At 44.0% G+C, this 26,828-nt stretch overlaps 1 protein-coding gene across 2 annotated transcripts in view; it reads left to right on the top strand.

The window, feature by feature from the left end:
* Nucleotides 1–26,828, top strand: part of glmna (glomulin, FKBP associated protein a) — a 52,487-nt gene that overhangs the window by 12,825 nt on the left and 12,834 nt on the right. For both annotated transcript variants that reach the window (XM_072510485.1, XM_072510484.1), the window contains exons 4-12: nt 932–1,051; nt 3,063–3,171; nt 4,156–4,402; nt 4,514–4,616; nt 7,576–7,766; nt 12,792–12,845; nt 15,919–15,949; nt 25,033–25,122; nt 25,266–25,307. In XM_072510485.1, coding sequence (XP_072366586.1) covers nt 932–1,051; nt 3,063–3,171; nt 4,156–4,402; nt 4,514–4,616; nt 7,576–7,766; nt 12,792–12,845; nt 15,919–15,949; nt 25,033–25,122; nt 25,266–25,307 — 987 coding nt within the window. The remainder of the gene's footprint in view (nt 1–931; nt 1,052–3,062; nt 3,172–4,155; nt 4,403–4,513; nt 4,617–7,575; nt 7,767–12,791; nt 12,846–15,918; nt 15,950–25,032; nt 25,123–25,265; nt 25,308–26,828) is intronic.

Raw genomic sequence — 26,828 nt, 5'->3', positions numbered from 1 at the left:
ATGCCTCCTCTTTGATACAAATATACTATTGTCGATAAATATCTTGTTTTTAAAATGTTATACTTCAAATTCAATTACTTCATGCAGTGCAAATAACTTAAAAGCACCAAGCCAAAAGAACTGTTACTTGATTTTAACGTTCACTACAGCACCATTTAAAATTAGGAATGCATTCTGTCTTTCTATCGCGTGTTACAGACCATCTAGTTGAATAGATCTTTCAGGTATATATATATATATATATTGAAATGTAGCAGGCAGTTCCTGTCCCAAGAAGTCTTTAAAACAGCAAATTGGATGAATATGTAATTAATTTATATTTTGATGGTGTTCGCTGGTATGGGCTCAGTTTAATTTCTCTACAAGACAGTACCTCAGCCAATGTAACACTTCCCCACAACTGCACTGAAATTAAGGCTGAGATTGTATTCGAGAAGACCTTGAATGTGACCCATAACCTTGTGAATTGGAGTTGGAAATGAAGTGCAGAACACCTCAATTAAACTAGGTTCTTTCTAAAAGATTAAACAGCGCAGTGTACTGATGTAAGAGCTCCTCGGCAGAATAAACATTTTAAAAATAAATTTAGAGTACCCAATTCATTTTTTCCAATTAAGGGGCAATTTAGCGTGGCCAATCCACCTATCCTGCACATCTTTGGGTTGTGGGAGTGAAACCCACATAAACACGGGGGGAATGTGCAAACTCCACACGGACAATGACCTAGAGCCGGGAACGAACCTGGGACCTCGGCGCCGTGAGACAGCAGTGCTAACCACTGCACCGCCGTGCTGCCCAACAGAATAAACTTTAACCTTTCTATGGGAACATTTTGTGAAGAAATTAATGGAACATCTATGTGTATTTGACCTATGTAATTTACTATTCTATGTTCTATTTCTTTACCCTGCCCTTGTTCAATATCTTACAGGACTTTGTTATCTGCATGGGCTGGAATTGTGTTGGTCCTATTGTCAGTTGTGCTTTGAAAGACGAGCAAGAACCGGAGTACAGGGAAAATTGCTTGAAAATACTAGACCATGTAGTACAGGTAAGTACATAAACTAGGGAAGTAACCATAAATCAAAGTGCAGAGCTTGTTGCATTTGTTGCGTATTTTAAGGAAGAGAAAACCTTTTCATGTTAAGATATCTGAAACCCATTACAGCCAATGAATTTATTTTGAAGTGCCATCAGTTGTTATGTGAACAAAGGTACTAGCTAATTTGTACAATACTAGGTCCCAGAATTAGCAATAAACGAGTGACCAACCATTTATATTTGGTGGTGCTGATCACGAGATAAGTGTTAGCTAGGACACTGGGATAATTCTACTTTTCTATAATTAGTACAATGAGATCTTTTACATCCATCTGAATAAGCAGAGAGAACATTGACAATGTCAATGAACATTTGACAAAGCAGTAGTCACTCAGCAATCAGCTGAAACATCACCTTAGATTGGGGATACAGCCTTTGGAGTGGGGCTTGAGGCAACAACCATCAGGGTCGAGTTTGACCAGCTGAGCTAAACTGACATTTTAAAGTCCTGATAGAGTGGTACCACACTTGCCTGTGAGTCAGAAGCTTTTGGGTTCTTGCCTCACTTGGCACATAATCCCTGGCTGACACTTAATTCCTGCATTGAGGGACTATGACAAACTAATTCAACTTCAGGAATAAGATATTAATGTTTTTGAGGCTTGAAAATTTTTGTATCTATCTGCAATTTATTATACTTGTGATCATAAATTGGAGGCGCGTTAGCACAGTGGTTAGCACGGTTGCTTCACAGGGGCAGGGTCCCAGGTTCGATTCCTGACCTGGGTCACTGTCTGTGCTGACTCTGCACGTTCTCCCTGTGTCTGTGTGGGTTTCCTCCGGGTGCTCCGGTTTCCTCCCACAAGTCCTGAAAGACTTGCTGTTAGGTGAATTGGACATTCGGAATTCTCCCTCTGTGTACTCGAACAGGTGCCGGAATGTGGCGACTAGCGACTTTTCACAGCAACTTCATTGCAGTGTCAATGTAAGCCTACCGATGACAATAATAAAGATTATTATTATTAGAGGTGCCATCTTTCCGATTAAACCAAATCCCTGTCTGTCCTTGCAGTTATATGTAAAAGGACCCCATCACACTAGTCTGAAGAAAAGCAGGCGAGTTCTCTTCCCCCCCCCCCCCCCCCCCCCCCCCCCCACACACACACACACACACACACACACATGTCCTGATTCTTTTTTATCCCCAAACAACATTACTAAACAGTTTTTCTGGCAATTGCCACATTGCTGTGTACAAATTGTCTGCCTCAATTCCTACATGACTAGAGTAGCTATACTTCAAGATATGCTTCATTGAGTATGAAGCACTTTGGGATACCCTGAAGTTGTGAAAGGCACTATATAAAGAAGTTTCTTCTTTAATAGACTTTACTTTTTCCCAAATAATGCACTAAGTAATAAACACATTGGTGGGTCCCCTCTGGCTTTCCCACAGGAAGTCAGCACAATTTCTTTCCTCAGAGTACATTACTTTATTTTTATAAATTTAGGATACCCAGTTCATTTTTCCAATTAAGGGGCAATTTAATGTGGCCAATCCACCTAACCACATCTTTTGGGTTGTGGGGGCAAAACCCACGCAAACACGGGGAGAATGTGCAAACTCCACACGGACAGTGACCGAGGGCCTGGGTCGAACCTGGGACCTCTGCGCCGTGAAGCAGCAATGCTACCACTGTGGCAGCATGCTGCCCCTCAGAGTACATTACTGATGAGGTGATGCACAGCTGGGGATTATGAAGCTCCGCCTAGCTGTAATGTACAGCTGCTGCAGTGATAGGCAGATTTGTGGTATAAAAATTCTATTAATTTACTGCCTGGGGGCATGATTGAATGATAATTTTCAAACATGGAGCATATGCCAAATATAATATATTACAATTATATATTTAAAAAAAAATAAAAGCCACAAAAACTGTTTATCTTACTCTGGAAGTCAGATTGGTTTGTCACAAAATGATATAAATTTGCTTCACACCTTAAGTTTTTTTCCCTTTTAGATAAGCAACCCAAAGGAACTTTTGGTGGGTTTACTTGAACAGATTGAGGAGGCTTTTGGAAATAACATATCAAAAACTATCTTATTGCTACTTCAGCCACTTCAGACAGGTAATTTGAAATTTCATTTCCAAGTGAATTGACTTTATCAAAGACTAGAAAATTCAGTGGTCTTAATTGGTCTCTTACTTAACCTAACCAGCTAGCTGCTACTTCTGTTCTACCCTATGTATTCTTTATTTCACCTGTTTACTTTAGTTATGTTGTCTTTAAAGAAGCAAATTTTTACCAGAATGCTTTGCAGAAGCAGGGTTTATCTTTTGTTTCAGGACCTTTTGAAATGTTTATGCTTTAAATATTCATGTGATTCTACACTAAACATAAAAACTGATGATTAATATATCAGACCTGATCCCAAGATGACACTACTTGCAATCAAAGGAAAATGTCAAGTCAACCTAATGTATTTCTTAGAAGACCAACCTGCTTTTATTTAAACAAACTGCAGAGGCAATGTTTGGCTTGACTAATTTTTGTTAAGTCGCAAACTGACATTGGTTTTTAATAGGCCATAACTTCCGAGCTCCTCGGCGTCAGATTGGGGGAGTACGCCAAAGATGTGCTGGGGGGCCCCTCTCGGAACTTCACTGGCGAGGGTTTGATCTGGAAATGCGATTTTAAATCGCAATCTTTGGATGATCCTGACAGGGTTACACCAATAGTTACTCAGACAAAGTTAGAAGAATTAAGACCTCTTCTAACTTCTGGGAAACAATTAGTTTTAAAAAAAATTTAGAGTACTCAATTATTTTTTTTCCAATTAAGAGGCAATTTAGCATGACCAATCCACCCACGCTCCACATCTTTGGGTTGTGGAGGTGAGACCCACACACACAGGGGAAATGTGCAAACTCCAACGAGTAGCAATCCGCCTGACACTGATTGCTACTCCAAGGAAGTTATGGCCCAATATATTCTGTGATTCTGCAAGTATGGAATATTTGTGTAGTTAAGATCTTTTCTTGTGATAATTGTATCCTTACAGAGGTTTTACCTGATTTCTTGGAATTAACTCTATAAAAATTGTTTTTCCAGTGCTATTAAAAATGAAGCATAAAAAGGCATATTCCGTTGGACTTTCTCTTGCAACTATTCAAAGCCAACTCTCCCAGCTACCTGTACCTTATACTACTGAGCAACGTAAACAGGATGATTATGAGCTTTGCAAATGTTGTATGGCTGTTATCTCTTTTATTAAACCGTTTGTGGATGAAGTGAATCGAGCAACAAAATCTAAGCAAAACCCTTCCTGTAATGAGCTAAAGGAGGAACTACTGAAATTGTAGGTAAACTTAATTTTAATTTCAGTGATCTACATGTTTGTTTCAACTGAGCTTTTGTGAGGAAAATTCATGTCCGTGCTTCCTAATTAATATTTTTGCAATTGATGTAGCTGCATGAAAAGTTTGGAATACCCACTGCTGACAGCACAGTTACATCCATTAACTGAAGAGATTGAAGACAATTCATTGAGGACTTTTGCCACTGAAATTCTGGTAAGCTTGATCTGCCCACACCATTTTATCTTGTTCATGGTACAGTCTTATTCTATTGCTTTGGTACAGGTTTTACATTCTAACAATTTATTGTATTTAATTCATTTTTTAAATGTTTCTTGTCCAATTTCATTGTTTTGGCATGCATCATTATAATAGGATAGAATCAGAGAATTTACAGTGCAGAAAATATTGCATCTAATTGTATCTTAATAAAATTACCTAATTCCTCGAATCACAGTTATGAAAATAGATTGCATTGAAAAATTCTTTGAATTTCATTTATGGATTTCTTTGTCACTAGGATTGAGATCATCTGATCAGCTGTCTCTACCACTTCAAGTCCTTCCCCTAGCTTACCTGGTCAGACGCTCTCTAATGTTCCTCCCTGCCCTAGCCTCACATCGCTCTTTAGTTTCTCTCCTATCCTCTCTCATTAAGAAGTCTTACAACACCAGGTTAAAGTCCAACAGGTTTGTTTCAAATCACTAGCTTTCGGAGCACTGCTCCTTCCTCAGGCGAAGGAGCAGTGCTCTGAAAGCTAGTGATTTGAAAGAAACATGTTGGACTTTAACCTGGTGTTGTAAGACCTCTTACTGTGCTCACCCCAGTTCAAAGCCGGCATCTCCACATCATGCCCTCTCATTAAGCCATTGATTTAGGCTAAGGAGTGGTAGATTTCAAAACAGAAATGAGGAATTATTTCACTCAAAGGTTGTGAATCTGTGGAATTCTCTACCCCAGAGTGCAGTGAATGCCGGGACACTTGAGGAGGCAGATAGGTTTTAAATTAGTGGCAGGGTGAAGGGATACGGGGAGCAGGCAGGAAGGTGAAGATGATGAGATTAGCCTTGATTATATTGAATGGTGGAGCAGCTTGAGGGGATGAATTGCCTATCCCTGCTCTGTTCTTGTGTCCTTATGTCCTCTCTGAGCTCATCTTGTCCATGAAGGGAAATTTGGAAAATGATAGAGAAAGGAGAAGTCGAAACTCCAGGGTAGGAACGTGGTTAATGATAACCAGAGCATTACAGGAAGGGAAAGAGCGTGCAAACATAAGAGCACATCAGCAATAGGATCAGAGTATTGAAAAATAGTTTAAAAAAACATAATTAAAGGCTCTTTATATGAATGCACACAGCATTTTGAGCAAGATAGATGAATTGATGGTACAAATATAAATAAATGGGTTTGATATGAAAGTTCGCTGGTCGGACTGGAAATTCCAGCCCAAAGTTTGGCTGTTCTCCAAATTTTTCAGTCCATCCGCAGTGACTTCCATCGAGGGTGGGACCGGAAAATCATGGGCCACGGTTGCAAGGGGACCAAGGTTAAATATTCAAGGATATTTACATGCTCCATTTCCCACGCAATTCATATTTCTGGATGTGGGAATAGGGTTGGAACTTTAGCATTTGGGACGCAGCCGCCTCTTTTTTTTTTTCATCTGCTCAGTGTGGTTTTCCTGTCTCATGACAGGAAAATCAGACCCAAAGTGTCTACAAAATGACTGGGCATAAATTGGCAGATGGAGTGTAATGTTGAAAAATGTGAGATTGTCCACCTGGTAAGAACTGGAAAAGCAGAATATTATTTAAGCAGAGAAAGGCTGCAGTATAAAGGAACCAGGGTGTCCAATACATGAATCATAAAAAGTTAACATGCAGAGGCAGCAAGTAATTCGGAAGGAAAATGTGTGACCTTTATTGCAAGGAGGATATGGTATGAAAATTGGGACACCTTGCTGCAACTGTACGGTCATTGGCGTGACTACACCAGGAGTATTGTGGCCAAATTTAGTCTCCTTGTAGAAGGAGGGATATGCTTGCATTAGAGGTAGTTCAGAGAACATTCAGTAGGTTGATGCATGAGATGAAGGGGATGTCTCATGAGGAAAGGTTGGGGCCAATACTCATTGGAGTTTTAGAAGAATGAAAGTTTATCTTACTGAAATATAGAAGACTGAGGGGGCTTGATAAGGATGTTGAGAGAATGTTGCCCCTTTTGGGAGAATCTAGAACTCTGGACACAGTTTCAGGGGTCTCTCATTTAAGACTGAGATGGGGGCATTTAATCTCAAAGGGTCCTGAATCTTTGGAATTCTCTGCCTTAGCAAGCAGTGGGGGCTGGGTCATTGAATATGTACAAGACTGAGTTAGACAGATTTTTTTGATCTACAAGGGAGTCGAGATTTTTTGGGAATAGGCAGGAAAATGAAGTTGAGGCCACAATCCGAAGAGCCATGATCTTATTGAATGACTCAAGGAGCTGAATAGCTTACTCCTCCTATTTATTTGATCTTATATTCTTATAGCCAGCGATTAACATGCTGCTGCACCATTATCTTTGGTGTCCCCCAAGGACATATTGGCTATTTTTTCTTATCAATGTGCAGCCTCCTGGTGATGTCATCCAAATTTATGAGGTCAGTTTCCAGATGTATGCTGACAGCACCAGCTCTACTTCACCACCACATCATTCAATCTCTAAATTGTGGGCTGCTTATCTGACATTCAGTATTGAAGGAACTAAATATTGGGATGACCAAAGCTATTGTTTGCAGGAAAGAAAGGTTGTTGTGAAAAGATTCCAGAAACATTCCTTTAACTCCCAAGAATCAACCAATAGAATGACTAATTTTGATGCTGCACTGTTTCCTGGACTGCCTAAAGCCAAGCACTGAAAACGATGTGTGAATATTGACCTAATACAGTTTGTTTAGTTGTTCATTGGACGTGTAAATGGAGTAGCCCTTTGTATTTACATGCTGAAACACATACAAAAACCTGTCAGAATGAATATATAATGGTGCATAGTTTATACTTGACGACACAGTTAGGTAGAGGAAATGGTTTTCAAAGCAATGGTCCTGCAGCAAATATTTAATACATCCAATTTGTTTGATTAATTTGGTAGAGAAGTTTATATATGCTTAAATAAGTACTATTCTCTTCTGTAGGTTTACTTGTTAGCAATGGGCGAATCACTTCCTGTGTTGATGGTCCATCAGTTGCTACAGTCCAGAAAGACATTGCGAGAGATTGACCCTCTGAAAGAAGATGTAAAATACCCGACAAATTCACTGGCAAGCTTGGCATATCTTTTATTTGTTCAGCACATCGGTATTGATCAATTTCCAGCTCTTTACAGGTCTGTAAAGGTGAAGGCCCATTATTTTGCACTGTATTCCAGGGATTTAATGTAACATAATCTTCAGACAATTGTAACTAGCGTTAGTTAGCTGCTGATTCTGAAACTCAAACCATTGCCTCCATGCCCTCCTTCCTGCCCCACCCCACCCAGAAACTTGGAACTTCTCCTCTCGCTTTCACAAATTTCCTCAAATCTATTTTTTTTTTTAAAGCAACCATTCATTTGGATAGATTTATCTGTTCTTCTGCTTGGTTTGGTGTTAATCTATGTGAGGCACTATTGAATTTTTGTTACATGAAATGTGTTTTACACTGCAAGGTCTTGTTCTGTGATTCCACACTTGAGGACTTTTAAAAAAAATGGCACGGTTATTTTTGTGTTCCCTCTAGTTCCAAAATTAAATTTGAGAACATAGAAAATACAGTGCAGAAGGAGGCCATTCAGCCCATCGAGTCTGCACGGACCCACTTAAGCCCTCACTTCCACCCTAACCCAGTAACCCCTCCTAACCTTTTTGGACACTAAGGGCCATTTAGTATGGCCAATGCACCAAACCTGCACATCTTTGGACTGTGGGAGGAAACCGGAGCACCCGGAGGAAACCCACACACACACGGGGAGGATGTGCAGACTCCGCACAGACAGTGACCCAGCGAGGAATCGAACCTGGGACCCTGGCGCTGTGAAGCAACAGTGCTAGCCACTTGTGCTACCGTGCTGCCCTTCACTGGTACAAGGTGGTTAAGTAAGTAGAATAACTTCAAAATACAGAATTAGATAAATGCTACGAGTCATCATATTCACTCTTCTGCAACATGGCAGAATAAGACATAAAACAATTGACGTGTTGGTCTTAATTTTCCAAAATCCCCTAGAATCGTTATTCCAAAAGGAGACAGAAAGCAGGATACTACAGGCCAGTTAGCTTAACGTATGTCAAAGGGAAAATATTGGAAGCCATTACTAAAGATGTTATGGTAAAGCACTTAGAAAAATTCAAGGCAATCAGGCAAAGTCAACATGGTTTTGTGAAAGAGAAATCATGTTTTTTTAAAAATATATTTTTTTATTCTTCTTTTTCACATTTTCTCCCAAATTTACACCCACCAACAATAAACGATAATCAGTAACAAATATGTCAATCCCCATATCAATAACAACGATCGCATACTCCCACCAAACCCCAAACATTAGCCCGCATGTTCACACAAACAAATGACAAAAAGGAATTAGGGATCACCCATAGTCGCCATTAACACACAAAGCCCCCCTCCCCCCAACCCTCCCACCCACCCGCCCCAACTAATGTTTGATGTTATCCAGTTCTTGAAAGTGCACCATGAATAAAGCCCATGAATTGTGGAGCCGCTCAATCCTTCCCCTCGGTTCAAACTTAACCTTCTCAAGAGTCAAGAATTCCAACAGGTCCCCCTGCCATACCAGGGCACAGGGTGGAGAGGTTGCTCTCCAATCTATGAGGATCCGTCTTCAGGCGATCAACAAGGCAAAGGCTACAACATCTTCCTCCGCACCCGTTTCCAACCCTGGGTGGTCCGACACCCCGAATATGGCCTCCCGGGGCCCCGGGTCCAGTTTCACGTGCACCACTTCAGAAATGACCCTAAAAGCCACCTTCCCCTAGCTTTGGACAGGACCAAAACATATGAACTTGATTAGCGGGGCTCCCCCTGCAACGTTCACACGCATCTTCTACTCCTTCAAAGAATCGACTCATCCTCTCCCTCGTGAGGTGTGCTCTGTATACCACCTTCAGCTGTATCAGCCCCAACCTCGCGCACGAGGTGGAGGCGTTCACTCTCCGGAGCACCTCACACCAGAATCCCTCCTCCATATCCTCTCCCAACTCTTCCTCCCCCTTTGCTTTGATCCCTTCCAGTGGTGCCTTCTCCTCCTCCAAAATAGCTCCGTAAACCGCCGACACTACCCCCTTCTCCAGTCCCCCTGTCATCAGCACCTCCTCCAGCAATGTGGAGGCTGGCTCCACCGGGAAGCTCTGTATCTCCTTTCTGGCAGAATCTCGAGCCTGCATGTATCTAAACATTTCCCCCTGCTCCAGCCCATACTTCGCTTCCAGCTACTTCAATCCTGCAAACCAACCCCTAAGAAACAAATCAAGAAAAATCATGTTTAACCAATTTATTGGAGTTATTTGAAGAAGTAACATGTGCTGTGGATAAAGGGGAACCGGTAAGTACTGTACTTAGATTTTTAGAAAACCGAAGATAATGTGCCGCAACTTGAAGAAAATAAAAGGTCATGGTGTAGTGGGTAACATATTGGCATAGATTGGTGATTGACTAGTTAACAGGAAACAGTTGGCATAAATGGGTCTTTTTTCTGTCTGGGGGAATGTAACGAGGTGTTGTACCATAAAGGTCAGTACTGGGCCTTTTAAAATTTATATAAATAACTTGGAAGCACAGAAAGTATGTTTGCTGAATTTGTTGACACTAAAGTAGGTAAGAAAGCAAATTGTGAAGAGGACATTTGGAGGCAAAAGAAGAGGACATAGATAGGTTAAGTGATGGGCAGCACGGTGGCGCAGTGGGTTAGCCCTGTAGTCTCACTGCGCCGAGGTCCCAGGTTCGATCCCGGCTCTGGGTCACTGTCCGTGTGGAGTTTGCACATTCTCCCCGTGTTTGCGTGGGTTTCGCCCCCACAACCCAAAGATGTGCAGACTAGGTGGATTGGCCCCGCTAAATTGCCCCGTAATTGGAAAAAATGAATTGGGTACACTAAAAAAAATTTTTTTTTAAATAGATAGATTAAGTGATTGGCAAAGACCTGGCAAATGGAATATAATGCAGGAAAAATGTGAAACTATCCATTTTGGCAGGAAGAATAAAAAATAAGGTTCCCACGGTAGCATTGTGGATAGCACAATTGCTTCACAGCTCCAGGGTCCCAGGTTCGATTCCCGGCTTGGGTCACTGTCTGTGCGGAGTCTGCACGTCCTCCCCGTGTGTGCATGGGTTTCCTCCGGGTGCTCCGGTTTCCTCCCACAGTCCAAAGATGTGCAGGTTAGGTGGATTGGCCGTGATAAATTGCCCTTAGTGTCCAAAATTGCCCTTAGTGTCCAAAATTGCCCTTAGTGTTGGGTGGGGTTGCTGGGTTGTGGGGATAGGATGGAGGTGTTGACCTTGGGTAGGGTGCTCTTTCCAAGAGCCGGTGCAGACTCGATGGGCCGAATGGCCTCCTTCTGCACTGTAAATTCCATGAAAAAACCTGTGGGAATGATCCACGAGAGCACTGCGGGTAGTCTGTGAAAAACAAATACAATTACGTATACCTCGTTTGTATCATAATCAATGTTACGCTATTATTTGCAATGTAATTTGCTTCACAAACATCCTTGTGTAATATAATCCACAATGTATTGGTGCATGTGCATCATAAACTGTTAGAAATAGCTGCGTTTTTAATACCCATTGATATATAAGTTTGACTCCTATCAATCGTAGACGATGTAAAAAATAATGTTTAAAACGGTTTGCATACATTGTGGCCCACAAAATCGTTTGATGACAATCTATGATCTGCACAAAGGAAAAGGTTGGGAACCGCAGATCTAGATGGTGAGAGATTGCAGAGCTCAGATTCAGAGGGATCTGGGTGTCTTAGTGCATGAATTGCTAAAGATGCTGCTTAAGTTATACAGGACACTGGGGAGACCACATTTGGAGGACTGTGTACAGGAGCAGTTTCCTGACCTTTCCTTTATGCGGACCATTGATTGATATCAAAAGCTTTTGTGAACCACAACACACTTGAGCCATTTTAAACATCATTTTTTACATAGCCTATGGCTGACGGGAGTCAAACTTGTATATCAACGGGTGTTAAAAACACAGCTACTTCTAATTGTTTATGATGCACCACTCACAAATACTTTGCAGATTACATTACACAAGGTTGTCTATGAAGCAAATTACATGGCGAATAATAAAATATTGATAATGACTATTTTTGTGGTGATTTAATTGGTTTGTGGTATCACATAGTTGCATGCACAGATCAGCACGATTAAGAGCTCAACATTATTGCAATCACACTGGTACAGAGCACAGATACAATATATAATTCATTTATGATTTTTAATTCAAATTTTCAAAACATACGAGGTGCACATAATTGCTTTTTTTTCACGCACCACCTGCAGTACTCGTGGGAACCACTCATGCACAGTATTGGTCTCTCCTTATTTAAAGGTGGATGTAAATGTGTTTGAAGCAGTTTAGAGAAGGTTTACTAGATTAATACCCGCAATGGGCAGGTGTTGTGTTATGAGGAATGATTGAACATGCTAGGCTTGTATCATCTGGAATTTAGACCAGTAAGTGGCGACTTGATTGAAGCATATAAGATCCTGAGGGGTCTTGACAAGGTGGATGTGGAGAGGATGTTTCCTCTCATGGGAGAATCGAGAACCAGGAGCCACTGTTTAAAAATAAGGGATCTCCCACTGAAGACCGAGATGAGAAGAAGGCAGTGAGTTATCAGGGTGGGTGGCAGGTTACAGTCAGACGAGCCATGATTTTATTGAGTGGCAGAGTAGGCTTGAGGCCTACTCCGAAATCCGATGTTTGGAGAGCCACTTGGGATTCGATAGGAAAACGTGTTTGCCTGCTGTAGGCCAATAGCTCGAATGTTGGCCATAGCAGTGTAGCAGAAAACAAAAAACATGTACAAATTTACCCCCAAAAAATGGATCCATCTATTTTTGTGGTGATTTAATTGGTTTGTGGTATCACATAGTTACATGGACAGATCAGCACGACTAAGAGCTCAACATTATTGCAATCACACTGGTACAGAGCACAGATACAATATATAATTCATTTATGATTTTTAATTCAAATTTTCAAAACAAAATTAATACAGAAAAGGAACAATTAACATTTAGTCATGTCTGGGCTTCGTAATCTGCTCAGAGCCACCTCTGAATGGTATTTTACGAAATGAATCAGTTTTAATATTTTTAATGAAAACCTTGTTTTGCAGTCCTGGATACTTCCTTCTGTTTAATATGGAATACATTGCTGCACTAATAAGTAGGTAAGTTAATGCATTTAGAGAATTATTATACTGATTCATTTTGTGATTTGGAAGCTTGTTTTTTACACCGGTTTTAAAGTAATAGTCCAAATCAAAGGAGAGATCCGTCCCCTTTTCTTTTCCAGTACTTTCTTGTGTTGAAAGCAATGGACAGAATTTTCGATGGGATGTGAAGGTGGGTGAGCCCATAATCTCCCACCACCCACCAGTGCGTTAACCTGTCACCCTGGTCCCACCTCCAGAATCACGATGTGGGGGTTGGTGGTGACTGCTCCCTACTTGCCAATGGCAGGTAGCCAACTAAATTGCCCATCAAGTACATTTCCCAGACGTCAGCTGGAATTTTCAGGAAGGTTAGATGGGGCCTGTGCTGAGACAAATTCAGCTGATGAATTGAGGTAGCTTCCCAGCAGTAGGCCAGGGGTGATTCATTGAATTCAGCTGCCCACTCTCTAGATGCGATTACCAGAGGGCAGGAGCTGTGGCTACAGGGTTCTCAAAGAACAGTACAGCACAGGAACAAGCCCTTCATCCCTCCCAAGCCTGCGGCGATCACGTGTCCTATCTAGACCAACCGCCTATATCCTTCTATACCCCGTCTGTTCATGTGCCTATCCAGATAAATCTTAAAGGTCGCTAACGTATCTGCCTCAAACACCTCACTTGGCAGTGCATTCCAGGCCACCACCACACTCTGTGTAAAAAAAACTTCCCCCGCACATCTCCACTGAACCTTTCCCCCCTCACCTTGAACTTCTGCCCCCTTGTAATTGTCATTTCCGCTCTGAGAAAAAGCCTCCAACTGTTCACCCTATCTATACCCCTAATAATTTTATAAACTTCTATCAGGTTGCCCCTCAGCCTACGTCTTTCTAGGGAGAACAATCCCAGTTTATTCAAGCTCTCCTCATAGCTAAAACGTTCCATATCAGGCAACATCCTGATAAACTTTTTCTGCACTCTCTCCAAAGCTTCCACGTCCTCCTGGTAGTATGGTGACCAGAATTGGACACAGTATTCCAAATGATGCTGAACCAACATTCTATATAACTGGTAATATAATTTGTGAACTTTTGCACTCGATGTCCCCTCCGATGAAGGCAAGCATGCCATAACCTTTCTTTACCACCATTTCAACCTGTTCTGCCACTTTTAAGGATCTGTGGATCTGCACACCCAGATCTTTCTGTGTGTCTATACTCGTGATGGTTCTGCCATTTATTTTATAGCTCCCACCTGAATCGGATCTACCAAAATGCATCACCTCGCATTTGTCCGGGTTAAATTCATCTGCCATTTCTCCACCCAATTTTGCAGCCTATCTGTATCCTGTTGTATTCTCTGACAATCTTCATCACTGTCTGCAACTCCTGCAATCTTAGTATCATCCGCAAACTTGCTAATCAGACCCGCTATGTTTTCTTCCAAGTCATTTATATATACTGCAAGGAGCAGAGGTCCCAGTACTGATCCCTGCAGAACACCACTAGTTACAGAACTCCATTTGGAAAAACACCCTTCCACTGCTACCTATGGCCAAACCAGTTCTGAATCAATCTAGCTAGTTCACCCCTGACCCCATGTGATTTAATGGTTTGTACCAGCCTGTCATGAGGGACCTTATCAAATGCTTTACTGAAGTCCATATAGACAACATCCACAGCCCTTCCCTCGCCAATCATGTTTGTCACCTCCTCAAAGAATTAAATTAAATTAGTGAGACATGACCTCCCTCATACAAAACCATGCTGTCCGTTGCCAATAAGACCATTCACTTCCAAATGTGCATAGATCCTATCTCTGAGAATCTTTTCCAACAATTTCACTATCACTGACGTCAAGCTCACTGGCCTATAATTACCCAGGCTATAATTACCCAGGTTATCTTTGCTACCTTTCTTAAATAACGGGACAACATTGGCTATTCTCCAATCCTCTGCGACCTCACCTGTAGCCAACGAGGAAACAAAGATTTCTGCTAGAGGCCCAGCGATTTCATCTGTCTCCCTCAGTAATCTGGGATAGATGTCATCTGGCCCTAGGGATTTGTCCACCGTAATCCTTTTTAACATACCTAACACTTCCTCCCTCGTAATAATGACCTGTTCTAAAGTGTTTACATATCCCTCTGAGACACCACCGATAAATGTGTCCCTCCTTTGTGAATACCGATGCAAAGTACTCCTTCCACAGTGACTGGTATAGCCACTTTTTATTTGTAATCTGAGAAAAATTCTTCGAAGGGTGCCTCCATCTTAAGCGTCCTCTTGTTATCCTACCTACATCAGCAGCTCTCACCTTTGACAGTGGGGCTGCTGATCTTTCAGTGTTAGAGGGCCTTCTATCAACCATCCAGACTTGGGAGGCCACTTCCTAGAAAATCGCCCACTGTTCCCTAGCATTGTCATTTGTGAATTCCTGCCCCGCATCCCATGGCAGATTGAGACTCATGAATTAAAATTCACCCCACTGGCTCCTCTGTGGGACAGGATTGTGCTGTTGACCACTCTCATAAACGAGTGCCAACAAGATCTTGGAGCTTGGAACTGGGAGAGGAGGGGCAACGGATGGAGGGAAATCACAGGTAAACCTAAATCTGTCCCCACCTCCCCTCTGAAAAGTTGTTGGACAGTAATTGGAATTTTTTTTTTGTTGCAGACTTTAGACCCCTACAGAGAAAGCTACCCAAAATTAGCTTAACCCAGCACAAGGTTTTAAACTATGGGATTCCTGATCTGTACTGCCAGTAGGAAAACTGAAAAAAATATTTTCCAATATTTCTGTACTTTACTTTAGACCTGTTGATGCTTTACCGACAAAAACTTTAAATGATCTGTGATGAAAAATGAACAGAATAAGACTGCTACATTAACATTATAGTTCAGTTGCCTAGCTAATAACTTATATTTTCATGAATATTTCAAGAATGGTAACTTAATTATTAAATTTGCTGCTTTTAGAAGATTGTGAACATTTTTATAAATAGTTTATGATGAGTGAAACTTCTATCATGATTATAAAATTTACTGTTTCTTCTGACTGCATAAAATAACTTCTAATATTCTTTTGGCAGGACTGAAGAGTCCGTTTTGTCTAAAGGATTGGTAAGCATTTTTGTTTGCTATATCAGAAATCCTAAAGCGCTTCTTGAAACTCGATTTTGAATCATCAATCTTTACATTGCATCTATCAAATATATTTGCCGAACTGTCAAAAGTATAAGTATTTTCTGCTGTGACCAATAATGGCCTGGATTTTGCAGCAGTAAAACAGTTAGCATTGTTCATAAGACTTAGGACCAGAGGTAAGCTGTTTGGCTCATTGAGTCTGCTCCGGCATTCAGTGAGAGCACAACTGATTTGATCAGATAATCCTCAGTGACACTTTCCTACCTTATTCCCATAACCCTTGATTCCCTTACAGATTAAAAATCTTTAGCCCTCATCCTTGAACATACTTAACGACCCAGCCTCTACAGCTCTCTGTGATAAAGAATTCCACAGATTCACTATCCTCTGAGAGAAGAAATTCCTGCTCACCTGTCTTTACAATTGCACCCACTGGTCCTAGACTCTCCCACAAGGTGTTGCTCTTTTTAACCTTAGTCTATTTGCTCTGATTACGTCACCTTTGCTCATGAGTCGCCAGATATCTTTATGATACCGCCACGTGGTTCAAGTTCAGGTTATGATTAATAATACAGCACACCGCTTAGTAAGGATTAAAATAACGGTCATTTATTATATACAACAAGCAATATTAATACACTAATACTACTATCTATATAATAAACCTATCACTACTGGCCAATACTTAACTTAGGAAGAGCCCACCAGGTCAGGGAAACGAATGGCTTGTCCAATCAGATCTGGCCCGCGGGATTCAAAAGGCTGCTACAGGTCGGTGGCTAGGAGTCTTTATCGGATAGCGCTCGCTGGATTCAAACTTACAGTTGCCGGTTGCTGTCCTTGCGAAGGTCTGAGCAGGCGAAGAGGAGAGAGAGCGAGATCTGAACTTGGCCCCTCACTTTTATAGGGCCCAGGGGGTTCCCGCCTCCCGGGGCGGCCCTTGACCCTGAGTCCCAAGTGATTGGATTTGTCCCCAATCCCTGGGGTCGATGTGTCCAATGGTGAGGCGATTCCTCAATCGGGGGGTGGTCGTTCACCTGTCTTTGTTTCGGCCACTGCAGGCGCCGACAGGTCTGGCCCGGTATTCAATTGCTAATATGTTGCAATTGTTCCCGGGGATAGCCGATTTAACTGCAGATGACTGGATAGATGGGCTGCAAACAGTCCTGAATGTAACTGCAAATACCTGGGTTGATGGGCTGTTGATAGCCCTGAGTATCGATCTGGGCTAACTTCCCCAGAGCCGAATATGCAATACTGTCTGCAGCTATCCTCTGAGAGAAGAAATTCCTCCTCACCTGTCTTTACAATTGCACCCACTGGTCCTAGACTCTCCCACAAGGGGAAACAACCTCTCAGCATCTACCCTGTGAAGCACCCTGAGAATCCTATACGTCTCAATAAGGTCGCCTCTCATTCTTCTGAACTCTAATGAGTACAGGCCCAACCTACTCAACCTCTCCTCACAAGAATATCCCTCCATATCTGGAATCAACCTAGTGAACCTTCTCTGGACTGCCTCCAATACCAGTATATCTTTCCTTAGATAAGAGGAAATTACTGGCTGTCATTACTCCTCTGAAGCTGATACCAGTGTTTGGAGTCTTTTATACGGTCTATTACAGAAATGAAGAAGTTGCTGTCAGTGGTTCTGTGCTTCCCAAAAGGGTGTACTGTTGATGTCACCCCAGACTGCATTCAATTAAGAATCATTGAACTGACCATAAACTTATACTCTTAGGCTAGATTTTTGCCATGAAGGCAGGAAGCTCGAGTCAGACCTACCGCCTCCTAGGCAGTGCGGAAGCAGCCATGGAGGCAAAGGCGTGCCAAGGCAGGCTGGTTAGAAGACCCACCTCGGTTCTCTGAGACTTCGGCTCAGTTTTATACACGGCTGTTAGGCCTCTAACTCTCAACTCCCCCTCCTCCCATTCCACCCCTGCCACCTCATAGAATCCTTACAGTGCAGAAGGAGGACATTTGGCCAATCCAGTTTGGCTCATTTGGGCAACACGGTAGCACAGTGGTTAGCACAGTTGCTTCACAGCTCCAGGGTCCCAGGTTTGATTCCGGCTTGGGTCACTGTTTGTGCGGAATCTGCACATTCTCCCCGTGAGGTGGATTGGCCATGATAAATTGCCCTTAGTGTCCAAAAAAGGTTGGGTGGGGTTACTGGGTTACGGGGATAGGGTGGTGTGGGCTTGGGTTGGGTGCTCTTTCCAAGGGCCGGTGCAGACTCAATGGGCCAAATAGCCTCCTTCTGCACTGTTAATTTGATGAGTCTTCACTGACCCTTCGAATGAACACTTTACCCATGTCCTGTCCGCCCCGCTCTACCCCGTAACCCCATAACCTAACCTGCACAAAGGGGCAATTTATTATGGCCAACCCACCTAACCTGCACATCCTTGAATTGTGGGAGGAAACCAGAGCACCTGGAGGAAACCCACGCAGACACAGGGAGAACGTACAAACTCCACACAGACAGTGATCCAAGGCCGGGATTGAACCTGGGTCCCTGGCGCTGTGAGGGCGCTATATGCTGCCTCTATAACCTCTCAACCGGTATCCACTATGGGCAACCTCGGGAACCATGTGGAGATTAATAAATTCGACTTTTAGTAACCAAGATAGCTCTGATGCTGAAAAACTCTCATTCATGCAACCTATTCAAAGACTTTAAACCCCCTCAATCAGTCAATCAAGTCCCAAAGACCAACAAATGTATAGGGCTGGATTTTCCCATCCCCCAGCCACGCATTTCTTGGTGGGAGGCTTCTTGTGACGGGATTGTCTCTTCCCTCCACTGTCAATGGGATTTCGCATTGAAGCCATCTGACGCTGCTAGGAAACCTGTGGGTGGAAGTGTGCTGCCGACGGGAACAGAGAATCCCGCTGCCAGTGAACAGCTGGAGAATTCCACCATATTTTCTAACCATATCAAGGACAATTATTCTTTTAATAGCCTCTTAAAACTGTCAATAAAAATGTGAACTTAGCACCCCTTTTGAAATAAGTGGTTTTCGAGCTTTTGAATCTCCGTGGACTCAGCCATTATAATAGCCCTTGGAGAAATATAAACAATGAAGTCCATTGACACTGCAATAACAGATGGTAATTTTTTTCCTAAGCTATACCAGATGGTCTGTCAATTAATGCACTGCAGCAGTGGGTGTTTGTGTTTTCATGCTCAGAGCTGCAGTCTTTTTTTCAGTTATAAAAGTGTGGGGATTCAGAGCATGACGCTACCCTTCATGAGCGTTTACACATCCTTTATAAATTGGAACAGGGAAATAGTTTGTTTGGACTTGGCATTGATTTCAAATGGCTCTGCTGAGTTCAGGTTTCTATCCTGTCTGATTGCCCTACCCCCTTCCCATGCAGGCAAAAATGGGATCTTCCGGAATTGTGGGCAGGACGTCTGCATCTGGATCCTGCTCACCATTTTCTTTTTTTTAAAGATATATTTTATTCAAGATTTTTTGGCCAAACATAACAGTACGTAGTGTTTCCTTTATACATCAATAAAACAATATAAATAACAATGGCCAGTTTTAAACAAATAAATAAATAATATATGAACAAAATCAAAAACAAAACTAAATGGCAACTGCCTTGTCCACGATAAATACTCTCCAAAAATACAATCCAACAATCCAATATACAATTACATATACCAAATACCTATGCATATACAATAACATCCCTGAGAGTCCTTCTGATTCCTCGTCCCTCATTTCCCTATATATGTCTGACACCTTACCGTCCCCCACCCATGTCTCTGAGATCACTCTATCCTGCACCTCCTGCATCGGGAGCTGCGGGAATTCCCTCCCCTGTTGCCTCGCAAAAGCCCTCAGTTGCATATACCGAAATGCATTCCCTTGGGGCAACCCATATTTTTCCGTCAGCGCTCCCAGACTCGCAAACGTCCCATCTATGAACAGATCTCTCAATTGTGTTACCCCTACTCTTTGCCATGCTCCAAATCCCCCATCCATTCTCCCCGGAACAAACCTATGGTTATTTCTTATCGGGGACCGCACCGAGGCTCCCGTCTTTCCCCTATGCCGTCTCCACTGCCCCCAAATTTTCAGTGTAGCTACCACCACCAGGCTTGTGGTGTATTTCTTCGATGAGAACGGCAACGGCGCCGTCACCATAGCTTGTAGGCTAGTCCCCCTGCAGGACGCCCTCTCCAATCTCTTCCACGCCGCTCCCTCCTCTTCTCCCATCCACTTACACACCATTGAGATATTGGCGGCCCAGTAGTACTCACTTAGGCTCGGTAGTGCCAGCCCCCCCCTATCCCTACTACGCTGCAAAAATCCCCTCCTCACTCTCGGGGTCTTCCCGGCCCACACAAAACTCATAATACTCTTCTCAATTCTTCTTAAAAAAAGCCTTCGTGACCACCACTGGGAGGCACTGAAACACAAAAAGGAATCTCGGGAGGACCAGCATTTTAACCGCCTGCACCCTCCCTGCCAGTGACAGGGACACCATGTCCCATCTCTTAAAGTCCTCCTCCATCTGCTCCACCAACCGCGTTAAATTTAGCCTATGCAATGTACCCCAATTCTTGGCTATCTGGATCCCCAAGTACCGAAAGTCCCTTGTTACCTTCCTCAACGGTAAGTCCTCTATTTCTCTGCTCTGCTCCCCTGGATGCACCACAAACAACTCCCTTTTCCCCATGTTCAATTTATACCCTGAAAAAACTCCAAACTCCCCAAGTATCCGCATTATCTCTGGCATCCCCTCCGCCGGGTCCGCCACATATAACAACAAATCGTCCGCATACAGAGATACCCGGTGTTCTTCTCCTCCCCTGAATACTCCCCTCCACTTCCTGGAACCCCTCAATGATATTGCCAGGGGCTCAATCGCCAGTGCAAACAATAATGGGGACAGAGGACATCCCCGCCTCGTCCCTCTATGGAGCCGAAAATATTGAGACCCCCGTCCATTCGTGACTACGCTCGCCATCGGGGCCCTATACAGCAGCTGTACCCATCTAATATACCCATCTCCAAAGCCGAATCTCCTCAGCACCTCCCACAAATAATCCCACTCCACTCTATCAAATGCTTTCTCGGCATCCATCGCCACCACTATCTCCGCTTCCCCCTCTGGTGGGTGCATCATCATTACCCCTAGCAGCCTCCGTATATTCGTATTCAGCTGTCTCCCCTTCACAAACCCAGTTTGGTCCTCATGGACCACCCCCGGGACACAATCCTCTATCCTCATTGCCATTACTTTGGCCAGAATCTTAGCGTCCACGTTCAGGAGGGAAATAGGTCTATAGGACCTGCATTGCAGCGGGTCTTTTTCCTTCTTTAGGAGGAGCGATATCGTTGCCTCTGACATAGTCGGGGGCAGCTGCCCCCTTTCCCTCGCCTCATTAAAGGTTCTCATCAGTAGCGGGGCCAGCAAGTCCACATATTTCCTATAAAATTCAACTGGGAATCCATCTGGTCCCGGGGCCTTCCCCGCCTGCATGCTCCTAATTCCTTTCACTACTTCCTCCGTTTCAATCTGTGCTCCCAGTCCCACCCTCTCCTGCTCCCCCACCTTAGGAAATTCCAGCTGGTCCAGAAAACACATCATTCTCTCCTTCCCATCCGGGGGCTGAGCTTCATATAATCTTTCATAGAATGCTTTGAACACTCAATTCACTCTCTCCGCTCCCCGCTCCATCTCTCCCTCCTCATCTCTCACTCCCCCTATCTCCCTCGCTGCTCCCCTTTTCCTCAGTTGGTGGGCCAGCAACCTGCTCGCCTTCTCCCCATATTCGTACTGTACACCCTGTGCCTTCCTCCACTGTGCCTCTGCATTACCCGTTGTCAGCAAATCAAATTCTACATGTAGCCTTTGCCTTTCCCTGTATAGTCCCTCCTCCGGTGCCTCCGCATATTGCCTGTCCACCCTCAGAAGTTCTTTCAGCAACCGCTCCCGTTCCCTACTCTCCTGCTTTCCTTTATGCGCCCTGATTGATATCAGCTCCCCTCTAACCACTGCCTTCAGCGCCTCCCAGACCACTCCCATCTGGACCTCCCCATTATCATTGAGTTCCAAGTACCTTTCAATACACCCCCTCACCCTTAAGCACACCCTCTCGTCCGCCAATAGTCCCATGTCCATTCTCCAGGGTGGACGCTGTTCTTTTTCCTCCCCTATCTCCAAGTCCACCCAATGTGGAGCGTGATCCGAAATAGCTATAGCCGTATACTCCGTCCCCGTCACCTTCGGGATCAGCGCCCTTCCCAAAACAAAAAAGTCTATCCGTGAATAAACTTTGTGGACATAGGAGAAAAACGAAAACTCCTTACTCCTAGGTCTACTAAATCTCCAGGGGTCTACTCCTCCCATCTGCTCCATAAAGTCCTTAAGCACCCTAGCTGCTGCCGGCCTCCTTCCGGTCCTGGACCTCGATCTGTCCAGCCCTGGTTCCAGCACCGTGTTAAAATCTCCACCCATTACCAGCTTCCCCGCCTCTAGGTCCGGGATACGTCCTAGCATGCGCCTCATAAAGTTGGCATCATCCCAGTTCGGGGCATATACGTTCACTAAGACCACCGCCTCCCCCTGTAATTTGCCACTCACCATCACGTATCTGCCCCCACAAAGGCCACTATGGTCTTTGCCTCAAACATTACCCGCTTCCCCACTAGTATAGCCACCCCCGTGTTTTTCGCATCTAGCCCTGAATGAAACACCTGCCCCACCCATCCTTTGCGTAGTCTCACCTGGTCTATCAGTTTCAAATGCGTCTCCTGTAGCATAACCACATCTGCCTTAAGTTTCTTTAGGTGTGCGAGTACTCGTGCCCTCTTTATCGGCCCGTTCAGCCCTCTCACATTCCACGTGATCAGCCGGGTTGGGGGGCTCTTTACCCCCCCCCCCCCCCCCTTGTCGACTAGCCATCCCCTTTTTTTAACCAACTCCTCACCCGGTTCACACGTAGCTGTGTCCCCCCCCAGGTGGCGCCCCCCCTTCTCCCCAGCAGCAGCAACCCAGTTAACCCCCCCCGCTAGATCCCCCACTAGCGTAATTGCACCCCCCATGTTGCTCCCAGAAGTCAGCAAACTCTGGCCGACCTCGGCTTCCCCCGTGACCTCGGCTCGCACTGTGCGACGCCCCCTCCTTCCTGCTTCCCTGTTCCCGCCATAATTATCATAGCGCGGGAACAAAGCCCACGCTTCCCTTTTGGCCCCGCCCCCAATGGCCGACGCCCCCAGCTCCTCCACCACCCTCCCTCCCTCCCCCACAACAAGGGGAAGAGAGAAAAGTTACCGGGTCGCAGGATTAACAACTTAAAAATCATCTCTCCTCTCCCCCCTTTTTCCCCCCTCTTCGCCCCCCATATTCGCCCCACCACTTTGTCTCAAACGTTCTTTTTTTATATAACCCACTTATTCCAATTTCTCTTCGACAATAAATGTCCATGCCTCATCCGCCATTTGAAAGTAGTGGTGTTTCCCTTGATGTGTGACCCACAGTCTTGCCGGCTGCAGCATTCCAAATTTGACCTTCCTTTTATGAAGCACCGCCTTGGCCCGATTAAAGCTCGCCCTCCTTCTCGCCACCTCCGCACTCCAATCCTGATATACGCGGATCACCGCGTTCTCCCACCTACTGCTCCGAGTTTTCTTTGCCCATCTGAGGACCATCTCTCTGTCCTTATATCGGAGAAATCTCACCACTATGGCTCGGGGAATTTCTCCAGCCCTCGGTCTTCGCGCCATAACTCGATAGGCTCCCTCCACCTCCAACGGACCCGTCGGGGCCTCCGATCCCATTAACGAGTGCAGCATCGTGCTCACATATGCCCCGACGTCCGCCCCCTCTGCACCCTCGGTAGACCAAGAATCCTTAAATTCTTCCTCCTCGCATTATTCTCCAGCACCTCCAGCCTTTCCACACACCTTTTATGGTGTGCCTCGTGCATCTCCGTCTTCACCACCAGGCCCTGTATATCGTCCTCGTTCTCGGCAGCCTTTGCCTTCACGACCCGAAGCTCCTGCTCCTGGGTCTTTTGCTCATCCTTTAGCCCTTCAATCGCCTGTAATATCGGGGCCAACAGCTCCTTCTTCGTCTCCTTTTTAAGTTCTTCCACGCAGCGCTTCGGGAACTCATGTTGTTCAGGGCCCCATATTAAACTGCCACCTTCCGACGCCATCTTGGTTTTTGCTTGCCTTCCTTGCCGCTGCTCTAAAGGATCCACCGCAATCCGGCCACTTTCCTCTCCTTTTTCCATCCGTGTCCAGGGGGGATTCCCTTCTGGTTTACCGCACAGTGCTTTTAGCCGTTAAAATTGCCGTTGGGGCTCTCATTAAGAGCCCAAAAGTCCGTTCCACCGGGAGCTGCCGAAACGTGCGACTTAGCTGGTCATCGCCGCACCCGGAACTCCCTGCTCACCATTTTCAAAGGCCTATGGAGTCAGCCCAACTCTGTGAAAATCTAACCATTGGCCTCACTGTAAAAACACTTGGAAAAGTTTCACTTTAGGAGGTGCAACTGGGTTTTTAATGGTGTACTAAGTTCCTAATTACAGCTAAGCGGCATCACTGCTCCTGAAAGAGTTGTTTTGTGTTTATTGAATGTCAAATGTTTCCATTGTTGTAAAATTCTACATTTTTTTAAAAGTAGAATCATTGATGATGAAGGTAGTTCACCTTAATACCACCCGTATGGCCATTTTCATGCTATCTGTAAAATTTTAAAATTAAATGTCAAGTTCCTCAGTGGTTTTTACTATCTGCTTTGATGTCTGGGAGAATACTTCAATGTGATTGGCTGCTTACCCTGTTTGATGACCCTGCCTGGAGATAGTCTTGATTTGACGCTAGGTTCATATTGACATCAGGAAAGGGGAAACCTGCTAGATTCCCAGACATTTGTGAATGGCTTTCTTTAAGGGAAAATATCATTGTTTCACCACTGACTTCAAAATCCAGCCTAATATATTTTTATTTTCCCTCACTTTAAATATTTTTTCATTTCTGAACTTTAGAATCTTATTGCCTATTACTCGGATCTGTTTTCTTTTTCAGGAGTTGTTTGAACATTGTTTGTTAACAATTGAAGATAATAATCTTTCTCACAAATATTTGGAAATGAAGAATATTCTGGGCATTCCTCAGGTAATCCACAACTTGAGCATAAAACAAATGTGTCTGGTTCAGATTTTAATTTAGAGCAACATCGTAATCCATGTTATAATTCCTAGCTTTTTCCATGTTTACTTCATGGCTATCATTTTAATTTTTCAAATTTCCACCTCCAGGATTTAGTGAAGGTGATGACCCTCTGTCCCATTGAACACTTGGTATGTATTAATGTAATTATATGCAACTACTTTTACCGAAAGAGTATGAAATGTTTTTATTAGATTTAAGTATTAGATGCAAGAATTATGGAGTGGTGATATCCTAATACAGACTGGGTTAGTAACGGAATAAAGGGCAATGAATCCCTGAAACGTGTACAAAGGAACATTCTTTACCAGTGTGCTTTCAACCCAGCAAGGAAGGAAGCAGTGCGAGATCTAATTCTGAGGAATGAAGTAAGGGCGGTGGAACATTTTTCAGTCGGGGAGCATTTGGGGGACATAATATCCTCCGATCTGGAATAGTTGTGGAATAGAAAACTGAGCAATGAAGCGTAAAAGTAGTTCAATAGAGAGGGCTAACTTCTTTGCGTTAAAAATGGATCTGGCACAGTGGGTCTGAATTTTTTTTAAAGTGAAGACTGGGAACCTATCAAAGAAGTGATAGTTCAGGAGCAGCACGGTATCACAGTCATTAGCACTGCTGCCTCATGGGGCCGAGGTCCCAGGTTCGATCCCGGCTCTGGGTCACTGTCCGTGTGGAGTTTGCACATTCTCCCTGTGTTTGCTTGGGTTTTTCTCCCACAACCCAAAAGATGTGCAGGATAGGTAAATTGGCCACGCTAAATTGCCCCTTAATTGGAAAAAATGAATTGGGTACTCTAAATTTATATTGAAAAAAAAAGAAGTGATAGTTCAGGTACAGAGTAGGTATCTTCCCATGAGTAATGGCAGGGCAGTCAAAGCTCCCTGGACAACTAAAGATATAAAGATTAAAATGTAACACATGAAAGATGCCTTATGACACCCGTAATGTTCATAATATAGCAGAAAATCATGGGGAATAAGAAAGTACGGAAAGTGGGGAGATAGGATCAGGCGTTTGTGAGAGGGAGGCAATAGGATTGGGCATGTGTGAGAGGGAGGGCTATTGGCTCGAGCATGTGTGAGGGAGAGGGTGGTAGGATCGAGCCTGTATGTGAGGAAGGGGCAATAGGATAGGGCTTGTGTTTGGAGGAGCGGGATAGGATTGAGCGTGTGTGAGGGGGAAGGGGGATTGGATCGGCGTGTGTGAGGGGAAGGGGAGGGTGATAGAATCGGGCATGTGTGTGGAGGAGGGGTTTAGAATCTGGCATGTGTGTGGGGGAAGGGGATAGGATCGAGCGTGTGTGCGTGTGAAAGAGAGAGAGATGTGTGTGAGGGACAGAGCGAGGTGTCGGTGTCTGATGTTAATATCAACTGTCCGGCATCACTCTCGGTCGAAATGATAAACAGTAAGACTTATATTTATTTTAATAAGAGAACTTATTAGATTACCCACTCCTAAAGTGGGTACTCCTTCCAGCGGTTAATGTTAAATGACCATGAGAGAGTGGTTTGGCCAGGGGTTAATGTGAGGGGGCCATGTAGCTGGCAAATGTATTTCTGACTGTGTGACTCTTCCTAATTCCTAATACATGCACAGATAAAGCTAGAAAAAAACTTACTTGCATTTGATTTCTGGGTTCAAACCTATTTCAC

This window comes from Scyliorhinus torazame, chromosome 7 (assembly GCF_047496885.1).
Source record: "Scyliorhinus torazame isolate Kashiwa2021f chromosome 7, sScyTor2.1, whole genome shotgun sequence".
Lineage (NCBI taxonomy): Eukaryota > Metazoa > Chordata > Chondrichthyes > Carcharhiniformes > Scyliorhinidae > Scyliorhinus > Scyliorhinus torazame.
Note: the sequence above shows the minus strand (reverse complement) of the source record. Positions and strands in the feature narration are given on the sequence as shown.